This window comes from Myotis davidii, unplaced genomic scaffold (genome assembly GCF_000327345.1).
Source record: "Myotis davidii unplaced genomic scaffold, ASM32734v1 scaffold1527, whole genome shotgun sequence".
Taxonomy (NCBI): domain Eukaryota; kingdom Metazoa; phylum Chordata; class Mammalia; order Chiroptera; family Vespertilionidae; genus Myotis; species Myotis davidii.
The window spans coordinates 526,393-538,759 of NW_006298269.1; the positions used below are offsets into that span (position 1 = coordinate 526,393).

The following is a 12,367-nucleotide window of genomic DNA, read 5'->3' on the forward strand; positions in this document are numbered from 1 at the left end:
ATTCTAGCACAGCTTGGCCGGCTCCCTGGTTTCCACTCAGGACTAAAGGGTGAAGTGGGGCTATGGGACATTTAGTCACAATAACTTCCTGAATTCCTGTCACTGCTCCTTGTCTGTTTCTCATGCAACGGCTGACCGACCTGTGCACATACAGTTTGTTACCCAGGAGACCCTCACCTTGGTGCAAGCCACAGCATCCATGTCTTTAGCAATTTATGGGAACTTACGTCATAAAACTGTCTTAGACAAGGAGTCCCTTCTCACTATTACTAAGCTGTAAAAGTGGGTTATAATAATGTTCCAGGATATATAATCTATTATTTCATGTGTACATAAAACTCTATCACACTTTGTGCTAATAAAATACCTATTATTCTGTTTGTGCTAATTTAATGTTACTCTAATAAATAATTAAACTAATTCTAGTTGGTTTTCTGGTGAACCTCATGAAAGACAGTCCACCCATCCCCTGAAAACAAACTGTTCCTCTCCGCCCCCCCGCACCACCTCCCCCCGCCCATGCCCCTCCGGCCCCATCTCCTTGGGGCTTTGGATTAAGGCCCCTTCCACAGGCACCGATGACATCACCAGTTCAAAAAACAGCTGCTTTATTTTCCCTTTCTTTACACAACTAAATTACTGTTTTCACATAATTTGCTCAAGTGTTTATGTATTTTCCTGAGTTATTTCAGAAAGTTCCTTCTTTCTTAGGATGCTATGTTCACATCCCCGTTTTTATTTATTTTTTTTTAAAGAATAGTTTATTGCTCAGCTGGCATGGCTCAGTGGTTGAGCGTTGACCTATAAACCAGGAGGTCATGGTTCGATTCCCAATCAGGGCACATGCCCGGGGTTGCGGACCAATCCCCAGTGTGGGGTATGCAGGAGGCAGCCTATCAATGATTCTCTCCATCATTGATGTTTCTTTCTCTTTCTCTCTCCCTTCCTCTCAGAAATCAATTAAAAAAAATATTTTTTAAAAGAATAGTTTATTGGGGACTCTATCCCCCTCCCCACATGGGAGTCTGTGCTTGCTTCTCAATATACCTCCACCTTTTGCTATAAAAAAATAGTTTATTGATATTTTAGAGAGAAAAGAAGGAAACATCAATGTGAGACAGGCTGCCTCCTGCAAGCCCCCCTAGCAGGAATCAAGCTGGCTGCCTGGGCATGTGCCCTGACCAGGAATCGAACCAGCAACCTCATGGTCCACAGGAGGACACCCAACCCAATGAGCAACACTGGCCAGGACGCACACCCCCATTTTTAGGTAAAGAGGCTCAGGGAGAGTCTCCGAGGGGAGACCCGATACCTGGTTTGCCTGAGACCATCTGGTTGTGACTGTGGTTCTGGTGCGGTGTGCAGAGAACCTCTTCCGCCCTCAGAAATGCCCAGGTGTGGGTAATAACCAGAGCTCATCGAGTGATGGCAAGCAAGGGAGGCCTCTCTTTATTCCACACTGCTGAAACAGAGACAGGGAGACGGGAGGTCACACACACCAGAGAAAATGAACTCATGTGGGCCTCTGTCCAACGGAATCCTGCCTGAGTCCCTCTGTAAGAAAGGAATCTTCTTTTAAGCAAATTATGCTTCCCTGTCTCCCACCAATGAGTCATTTTGCTCTGCATAAATGTTATACTATGGTTTTCTCTTAAAATATGGCACTCATTTAACTGAGAAAAGAAAAATGCAGAGGAGTGTACAGTATATACCAAAAGAGGGAAGATTTATGCACATCTATGAAAAAATACTACCAGAGGACACATAAGAAATTGGTGACAGTAGTTGTCTCGGGCAAGGGAAATTGGGTGGCTCAGGGTCAAAGTTGAAAACTTTTAAAAAATACATTTTGCCCTAACCGGTTTGGCTCAGGGGATAGAGCATCAGCCTGCAGACTGAAGGGTCCCAGGTTTGATTCCGGTCAAGGGCATGTATCTTGGTTGCAGGCACATCCCCAGTAGGGGGTGTGCAGGAGGAAGCTGATTGATGTTTCTCTCTCATCGATGTTTCTAACTTTCTATCCCTCTCCCTTCCTCTCTAAAATCAATACAAATATATATTTTAAAATATTTTAAACATCTCTTGATGTCTTTTGTACCCCTAGGTATGGCTAAATTTTTGCCTCAGAAACTCAAATTCCCTGTCCTTCTGGCCACCTCCCTGTAGCCCAGTTCTCCCACTAATGTGCCTCCTGGCTTCAGGCGAAAGCCTCAGACTCCAAATTCCTGTCCCTGACAGGTAGTCTGCCTGTGGCTTTCAATCTTACCAGACAAGTTGTTTCAGCTTCTTTCACTTGGGAGATGACTGATTGGACCCTGTCATTCTTTCCTTTGGGGCTCTTGACACATGAGGAAAAGTGATTGCCTGCCAGAGCTGAATCCACTCAGAGGCCCAGTCCATGCAACTTCAGTTCTCTCTCATTAAACCATGTTTATAGCCAGGAGCTCATCTAATGCTCCTCTCGGGGTTGGAGAATATGGAAACAGCTGCCCACAACCACGGCTTATGACCCTGGGTGTCAGTTTTCTCCTTATTTCTCTTCTGTTATTTCATCCTAACCGTCTACGCCTTGACCATCTTTGTCTGTCTAAATTTATAGCTGGATCTGAGTGTTAGGTTGATTTCAGTTTAAGATCTTAATTATAAAGGTGAAAGACTTTTGCCAACACCAACTGAGAGCTTTATCCCGGAATGAGGGGCTAGATGTTTATCATTGTACATGGCATTGTCAGATTTGGGCTCATCATGGACTCAGCTGTTTGTTTTTTGTTAATCCTCACCTGAGAGTATTTTTCCATTGATTTTTCAGAAAGAGTGGACGGGAGGGGGAGAAAGAGAAAGAAACATCGATGTGAGAGAGACACATGGATTATTGTCTCCTGCACACGCCCCGACCAGGGCTGGGAATCGAGCCTGCAACCAAGGTATGTGCCCTTGACTGGAACTGAACTCAGGACCCTTCAGTGCACAGGCTGATGCTTTATCCACTGAGCCAAACCCACTAGGCTGGACTCAGCTGTTTCAATTACTCACATGTAACTGGAGTTGGTGCATTACTTATAAGTCAGATGCAAGGTCACCTGAGTTATGAAACCCGGAGCTTTGAGGCAGAGCTCTGCAGTGGGAAGGGACACCTTTGGGCAAGTCGCTTAAGTTTATCTCCTTTAATGGTGAAAATTGTAAATTTTATGTTGTTCATTTTACTGCAATAAAGAAAAAAAAAGAATTTATTTCCTCACTTGCCAGATCAGGTTGTCGATCTCTAAGGTTCCTTCCAGGCCCAGAATTCTGTTTTGATTCTGTGACCTTACTTAGGATGGATAGCCCTAGAAAGATCTGAAACCTAGTTGGAAAATTGGGAATCAGTACTAGACAGCTTCTAAAATTGCCATTATGTTTAGCCAAGCCGGTTTGGCTCAGTGGATAGAGCGTCGGCCTGCGGACTGAAAGGTCCCGGGTTCGATTCCGGTCAATGGCATGTACCTTGGTTGTGGGCACATCCCCATAGGAGGTGTGCAGGAGGCAGCTGGTCGATGTTTCTCTCTCATCGATGTTTCTAACTCTATCCCTCTCCCTTCCTCTCTGTAAAAAATCAATAAAATATATTAAAAAATAAAATAAAATTGCCATTATGTTTAAATAGAAGGTAACTTGCGAATGAATGTCTCTTCCTTTATATTTCTAAGACGGAAAGGATTGTCAGTTGGATTTCCTAGTTTTGCAGACTACATTCTTATTCATAGCTGGAACTTTCTACAGGTATATCACATATACATGTAATCACATAATCACGTAACTTCATCAGGAGACCCAAGATTCAACTAAAAGTTTGATTTGAAGGACCAACTCCAAATGTCATTAACTGACATGCCCTCTGAGGAAAAAAGCTCAGGGGCTGTTTGGAGGGGATTTGTCTGCAGTTTAAATGCAGTGGAACACTGCCCCGGCTAGGTAGCTTAGTTGGTTAGAGCATCGTCCGGATATGCCAAGGTTGGGAATTTGGCAAATGGTATCTATGGCTTCAGGGGGGGCACTCAGGGGCCTTCCTAAGGGCTTGTCGAGCTCCAAGCCTCCACTCCCTGTTCCAACCAGATCAGAGCAGCTTTCATCCATTTCCATATTGTGCTTCTACTTGGAAAACTTCGTGGAAGTTTCCATTATTTAAAAAGCTTAGAAGCCACTGCCCTGGGTGACCACTCCATTCCCCCCAGCAAAATCCTATGAAGCCACGTTCCCGGCCTGCCTGTTCCTCCAGCAGGAACAGCGGCAGAATCTCCTCCTGTGGAATGGTACCTGAATAAAGTCCTGGGCGAACAAGATGAACATCTAAATTAAAGCGATTTGCCGGGAGCTGCTGGGCTCAATCATAGCGCCTGAGTAACTCAGGAAAGCACCTGGGATGGCTGCATCCATGTCCTCAGCACTGCCCGGGGCACAGCTCACCTGGGGGACAGTAGGGTAGCGGCCCCTGCATTTATCACCAACTCCCAACGGGAAGGTAAAGAGGCGCAGGACACCAGGGACTCAACAATTCTGTGTTTAGATCAATGGGGAGTCGAATGTTTTCCTGAGCACTCACAGTTGAGTGTTACCTCACGACACCCGGGAGGACTAGGTACTGCCCTTACTGCCATGTTATCAGCGAGGCAACTGAAGGTTAAAAAGGCAAGGTAACTTCCCCAGGCGAGTGACAGAACCAGAATATTTTCCTTAAATTGTGACCTCAGGCTTAGACTCATTCACCTGACTTGTATGCTCCTTTGGCAGCTACAGTAGGGCCTTGACTTACGAGTGTCCCAACTAACGAGTTTTTCGAGATACGAGCCGTCTCTTGGCCGATTTTTTGCTTTGCGTTGTGAGCTAAAATTCGGGTTACGAGCCAGCTTCAGATACCCCACCACTAGTTGGCGCAGCGAATGTCACAGTGAACGCCACAACATCAGCCCAGCATCACGGGTCTCACTCGTTCACTTTAAGATTTGACATATGAGTAATTTGAGTTATGAACTCCGTCACGGAACGAATTAAACTCGTAAGTCAAGGCCCTACTGCATATTTCTACGTGAAGAAAGGCTGCAACTGAGTTTCAGTACATTAGTGCACCTTACCACATAAGACTCATTCGCACAGGCTATGTCTAAGGGACCAAATGAGTGACCTGTTTATTCACAGATATTATTGCATAAGCACACGGGCAAACACTATATAAATTAGTAATACATGGTACCACAATCATTGCAAATCGAACTATTTTATTGTCCAAGAGACTCTTTCTGTGGAGCCGGGAGGCGCGAGTCCTCACCCCTCAGCACTCTGCGAGCCGATGTAGTCCTGGAGAAGCACCTGCGCCTCCGCCCGCCGGCTCATCTTGGTGGCCTTGCCCTGAAAGCGGCCCTTCTTCCCTGCGCCTTTGCCTTCCAGCACCTCAGCCACCCTGGGAAGCAGAGATGTGTCAGGGGAAGGAGGTCCTCAGGGGAAAGCCACAGAGAAACCAAGAGCAGCCCTGAGTCTTTCCCCGGGGGCTGGGGGCTGGAGCCTGGGGGCTGGGGGCGAGGGAGAGGGAGAGGAGGAGTAGATGGCTTCTAGAAATCCTTCTTAAAAATACTTGCACATGTAATATGTACCATGTTTACTGTAAGAGTGAATAACTGGAAACAACAGAAGTGTCTAGAAATGGCCTAGATAGATTATGGCAACCTCCAGAGAGCAGAGTGAAGGTACACTAGGGGCTACAGACACGCCTGTGGGGACCAGCAGGGAGTCAAACGGATGGGCAAGAAAGGCGGACTGTGGCAACCTGGACAGAGCCGACGCTCTAGCCACTGAGCCAAACCGGTTTGGCTTAAATTTAAAGTAGTACACAGGCCAAACCAATCTCTAGGCCAATCCTGGCTGCCTGTCAGGAACCTCTGCTTTAAAAGCTGTTTTCCTACGACAACCACACATTCATCGGAGGCACTCGGGACCGTGAAGATTCCGTTAGAAGACTGTGGCAACCTGGACAGAGCCGACACTCTAGCCACTGAGCCAAACCGGTTTGGCTTAAATTTAAAGTAGTACACAGGCCAAACCAATCTCTAGGCCAATCCTGGCTGCCTGTCAGGAACCTCTGCTTTAAAAGCTGTTTTCCTACGACAACCACACATTCATCGGAGGCACTTGGGACCGTGAAGATTCCGTTAGAAAGAACAGGGGCACTACACCACCACATCTCATTTAAAACAAAGTATAAACAATAACACAGGGGAAAGGAGTCCAACAAAGTTCTAACTTTTTCCTAACAATTATATCAATGCCTTTTTACATTTTATTTCAAAATCCTAATTTTTCCCCCCAAAGATTATGTGCCTCTCCTCTGCTGGTGCCTTAAGCACCTGCTTCATCTGCCTACTGATATCCCAGCACCTGTACTCAGGTATCACCTATGGATCTCAATTTCTAAAAGAAAAACAAAACACATGATTTAGAGCCAAAAGACCTGGGTTCACGTCTCAGTTCCGCCCCTGCTTTGTGAGATCCCAGGCACCGGGCGTGCCGTCCCTCACCCGTGAAACTGGGAATGACAGCTGGAGATAATGATTTCAGCCCACATCACAGGTCTGTGATGTGAATCAAAATGAGACTGCAGACGTGGCGGCCTGTCCTCAGGAAAGGGCTGTCCTGGGTCAGGCTTATGGCTCTCCCACCCATGCAAAGCCGTCGACAAACGGTTACCTGGGTCCCAGGGTCTCTACGGCCTCAGCTCGCCCTGCTAGTAAGAAGAGCCCAGCGCCTTTCTCATCGCCCACAGTTAAGAACAGGAGGGTGTCCTAGGAGGTAAGACAAGGAGATGAACCCTGATACTTAAGGGTGTGGGGTCAACCCCTCTATACTGTGCACTCTCCTCAGTCTCAAGAACAGACTTAGAAATCATACTGCAATTATAAGTGTATCAAATCAACACGCTGTACGCCTTAAACTGACACATCCTATCTCAACTGAAAAAAAGACGTTTTCTCTAAAACACAAGTGATGTTCGAATGAATGATAATGCAGCCCCTCCACTCTGGCCTACCAGAGCCAAGAAACTTTTCACCAGTGACCACAGGAACTTAGGTTCAACCTTAAGAAGACAGAAAGCTGCCAGCCAGAGTGGTTCAGTGGATTGAGCGTCGCCCCATGCACCAAGAGGTCACCAGTTCCATTCCCAGTTAAGGGCACGTATTTGGGTTGCACGTTTGAACCCCAGCCCCAGTCAGGGGTGTGGAGGCAACCGATTCATGTGTCTCTTTCACATCATGTTTCCCTCCCTCTCCCCCTACCTATCTCCCTTCCACTCGATCTAAAACAAATAAACAAACAAACAACAAATCAATGGAAAAAATAGCCTTGGGTGAGAATTAATACAAAAAAAGAAAACTATACTGAATGAATTTCTGTCCCCTACTCTTCATGTGCTCATGTGGAAGGGCTTCAGCTAACTTAACGCCCCTCATTTAGGTCTCTACCCAGGGTGCGTCTCTTACCTCTGACCCAATCTCATTGGCAATGATATTCATGAACTCAGAATCGCCCTCCTTCCTACAACGAAAGGCACAGATGTGAGATCCAGGTTGGAGAGGGAGCTGGGAAACCACCGGATGCCCAGCTCCTCCTCGTGAGGCTGGCCTTCCTGCTGCCTGTTTGTGCGAAGTCCCAGGCCCCTCAGCAGAGAGAGCGTGCTGGCGGAGAGCCAGCAGGACGTCCTTCTCAGCACCAGCAGCTCCTAACAAGCGCTGCGTTTATTTCTGTCTCCCTTTAACAGGATTCCCTGAGGGAAGTAAAGACCTGTGAGATGGTGAAGGAGGTGAGGGAAGGTGCTAATGAAAGTTAGGGTGAAGGGCACATACCTGGGTTGCAGGTTTGCTCCCACCTCGGGTGGGGGCATGTGTGGGACGCAACCAGTGGATGTGTCTCTCTCACATTGTTGTTCTCTCTCACACTGATGTGTCTCTCTCCATCTCTATCTCCTCCCTCCCTTCCTTCCGCTCTCTCTAAAATGCAATGGAAAAAATATCCTCAGGTGAGGATTAAAAAGGAAGATGCTTATATCAACCCCAAAAATCTGGTAGGTAACACATTTCTTAGGGTCTACCCAGCCTTGAGAACACCAGTGAGTGGCCGCCAACCACTGTGCACTGCATACAGGGGAGAGGCTGAGCCCTAAAGCCTCACGCCCCTGCCTTGTCTCTCACCTGTGTAACGTCACCACACGTCCCCAGTCTGGGCTGTTCCTGAGGCTGTGGGCAACGTGCACAGCCAGGTCTCTCAGCAGATTCAGGTTGTTCTGAAATGGATGCCAGAGCTGAGTAGACAGGTGGGAAGGATAACAAGACAGCACCGCCTTCCCTCCACTTCATTCTCCCCTCCCTCCCCCTCAGACAAACTACACATCTGGTTGGGCGGAGCGACCAAGTCCCAGACCTATTCCAGGCAGAGCCCACGCGCTCTCTACCCGCCAGGGAATAACCACCTTCTGCAGGAGCTTGGTGGAGTTCTGCAGCTTTTTCACGGCTTCCACGTGATCCTCTGCTCCACACCTGCAAGTGAGAGGCCCGTGGAGAGCTGCCCAGCCTCCCCACTGCTTTTGGTGTTGGGCGTTCGTCCACTGCACTTTGTCATCTATGATCACATCTCACCGCCCAGAGCCAGATTATTCTGCCTGCCTACAGGCAGGAAGGCTAAGCCCGGGTGTCCAGGTCCCGAGAAGCAGGAGACAACAGGAGGGGGCATACTTCAGCAGAGCGGTCAATGCTTTTTCCGTTCCGTAACTTCTCTCCATCCACTTCAGCACGCGGTTCCCAGCCAGAAATATCAGGTTGGTTTTGTTCTTTTTCCCCTTCTCAGTGCCCAGAATTTTAATGACCTACATGAGGCAAGGAGGTAACACACACACACACACTGAAAACACAGTGAGTGCTGGACACAAGGGTAGGAGACACCTAGACCTACCCCTTAGTTGGGAAGCAATAAAAGAGTGATTTTGCTCAGGACTCCCCAATTGTCCCCCTCTACCCCTCCCAACCCTGTTGTGATCCCACACTCCTCACACCCTCTTTCCTAACCATTCAGAAGTCCCTCCTCACCTACCTGAAGGTCACTAAGATTGCTCACATGGGTCCCACAGCACATGTTGGAATCAACATTCTTGATGGTAACAACTCGAATGGGCCCAGCATGGTCATCTGGCAAACCCCGGCCCCTCACCTAGAACACAGAGGAGGGAGAAGGGCTGTCTGAATTTTGATGAGGCGCCCCCAGAGGGCCATTCTACAGAAGCCACCCCACTGGCTCTCCCCTCACCTGCTCCACCTCAGGATCATCTAGGCTCAGTTCTCGCACATTCACAGGCAGCCGGTCTCTGATTTTTTCATTGACGCTCTGCTCAATGGCAGCTACTTGCTCTACAGTCACAGAGGGGCTATCCAGCTCAATCACACTCCGGAGTCGCCCTAACTCCCTGTCAGAAGAAGTAGAGGAGCCACAGGATGCTGATAATGACAACAGTAACAACGTAAGAAAGTTCTCAGTTTACAAAAAATGTCCACATAAATTATCTTTTTTTTTTTTAAGGTTTCTTTTTTTTTTTTGATGTTTTATTTTTTTTTTATTATTATTATTAGTTAAGGTATTACAAATGTGTCCTTATCCCCCCACACACACACACACATAAATTATCTTATTTAATCCTCACAAAAACCCTGCAAGGTAGGGATTGTCATTTCCATCTTACAGCTGAGGGGTAGTAACGAATGTGATCAAGGTCACATAGATCCACACTGCATAGGTCTTTAGGCTCAAAATTCTATGTTCTTTCCTAAGCAAAGGCAGATATCTCTCCGCTCATCCTATTGTTTTTCCTAAGGAACACAAGGTCATCCACCCCCCACCCTCAAGGGGACCAGGACAACACAGCAGATTCAGAACACTGCTCTTTCTTTTAGCCTCCTACCCCCTGACCCAATACTGAGAAAGGAGCTGGGAGTCCGGAGTCATGCTCTGCAGTTAGTCTTATGCCTCCTCCTCACCATGACGTTGTCTTCAGCCCAAACAGGTGATCAGCAACCGCTGTGATGAGATGCTGCCCTGATAAGAGAGAATGAGAGAGAGAAGAATGAGAAGCCCAGACAGCCACATACTCCCACATCATCATAGAAAGTTTCCTTGATGAAGACCTGCTGGGCACTGGGTAACATTGAGATACTTCATTGAATATCCTCGTAAGAATTCTGCAAGAGGCTTTACGATGCCATTTCACAAATAAGGAAACTGAGGCCTGGAAATATCAAGTAACTTGCCAAAGCAACGTAGCTTATCAGAGGCAGGATTTGAACTGAAGCTCTAATGTGGCATATTCACTCAACAAATATTTATCAAATACCTCCCACATGCAAGGCACAGGGCTTGATGTTAGAGATACAGCATTATCTCCGACTGATAACAGGAGGAGGAGGAGGAATAGAAGGAATTAACTGGAAGGCAATGGGAATAGACCAAAGGCCTTGAAGGAGGAAAGAAGCAGGATGTGTTCAAGGAATCGAGAGGAAGGCCAGCACAGGCAGAATGCTGGGAGCAGGAGGGAGGGAGGCCAGCTGAGGCTGGAGCGGCAGGCAAGCACCAGCCCAGGTAGGGCTTGGGGGCCATGGTAAGTTCAGCTCTATCGTGAGCAACAGGAAGCTTTTGAAGAGCGTTAAGTAGGAGAGTGACATGATCCGATCTTAATTTTTAAAAGATTATTCTGGCTGCTCTGCGAAGAACAGGCTGCAAGAAGCAAGACTTTATGTGGAGAGACTAGCCAGGAGGCTATTACAGAGGTCTGGGGAAAAGACAAGGAGAGCTGGGCCTAAGATGATCACACTGACAGTGGGAGGAAATAGAGAAGCATTTAGAAGATAAACCGACAGGACTTCGTGATTGACTGGCTAGCCCCAAAGAGTGTGTGTACTAACTTCCAGGATTTTGACAAACTAGGTGGCTGCTGATGCCATGCACTGAATAGAGAGAACGCTCATGGAAGACCAAGTCTGGGGAAATGGGTGACTTTAAAAAAAAAATGTTTTTATTGATTTTAGAGAGAGAGGAAAGGAGAGGGGGAGAGAGAGAGAGAGAGAGAGACATCAATTGGTTGCCTCCTGCACCAAACATATCTGACCAGAAACGAAGCCCACAACCTGGACATGTACCCTGACTGGGAATCTAACCCGTGACCTTTCATTGCACTGGACAACACTCAACCAACTGAGCCACACCAGCCAAGGCTGGAATCGATGACTTTTATTCGTTGTTGTTTTTGTTTGTTTTTGTCTTTTTTTTTTTAATGGATGAATTTTAAATACCATTCTGGATGTTCTGAATTTAAGAAGTTTATGACACATCCAGATAAAGACACCAATACAGGAAGTTGGTAATGCTCAAATCCAGCAGTTACTCTAATACTTTTAATTTTTATTGGTTGATTGAGAAAGAGGAAGGGAGAAAGATAGAGAGAGAGAAAGAAAAAAGAAACATCGATTTGTTGTTCCACTTATGTATGCATTCATTAGCTGTTCCTAGTATGTGCCCTGGCCAGGAATTGAACCTACAACCTTGGTGTGTTGGGGCAATGCTCTACCAATTGGACCTCCCGGCCAGCACCATATTCTAATACTTTTAATTGCTCATATTGCTTTTATAACATCTACCTTAACCTGCCTCAAGCGGAGCTGATTCTGCACACGTCTGACTTTTCCAAAAGGCTAACTCCTAGAGAGCCCAAACCGTATCCCATAGAGAGCAACTGCCCCCCTCCCCCATTAGCCCCCGATCCCGCCCCCACCTACCTGAATGCTGCTGCATGTGGTCAAACCTCCGCTCCCAGTCCACCTGGACGTGGACCTCAGTCCCAGGGGCCAAGGGTGTCTGTGTGAAATGGTCGGCCTCGGCCCCCCGGCGGGTCACTCTCAGCACAGAGATGCCATTGATTGTGCCACGGTCATCAGGCTGGGGGAAGAAATGCCGGTCAGCAGCAGAGGGAGGCCGGGCTCGCCCTCACTCCTGGACACAGAGACCCCGGCAGAAAGGAACGAGGGGCTTCGGGTACCTGTCCCCCGCCCTCGGGGAAAAGCAGCGTGTCTTCCAGCACCACCTGGAAACCGCTCAGCACGTCCCTGTTGCCTTTGCTTCCTTCGGTCGGCAGCTCCGCGGGACGGCAGGAGACCACGGTGGTGGTGAACTGAACAGAGAGGGACGAACGAATAAACTGAATCTAGCGCGGCTCTCCCTCCGCACCGCGCCCTCTTCCCGCAGCGGCCCCTCTGCCCGGCAGCATCGGGGTCCTCGCCCAGCGGCCGCACCGCACCTCCCGGGCGTA

General features: G+C 47.9%; 1 protein-coding gene across 1 annotated transcript; it reads right to left on the reverse strand.

Moving 5' to 3' along the window:
- Positions 1-2,983: 2,983 nt before the first annotated feature.
- LOC102765642 (alanyl-tRNA editing protein Aarsd1) lies at positions 2,984-12,367 on the reverse strand (the record flags this gene model as incomplete). The annotated part of the gene is made up of 13 exons (XM_006773915.2): positions 2,984-3,203; positions 5,303-5,434; positions 6,715-6,809; positions 7,506-7,560; positions 8,214-8,305; positions 8,492-8,558; positions 8,754-8,884; positions 9,109-9,225; positions 9,322-9,478; positions 10,047-10,104; positions 11,838-11,997; positions 12,098-12,229; positions 12,356-12,367. Coding segments are annotated over 13 exons (1,326 nt in total), but the record flags the coding sequence as incomplete, so codon positions are not given.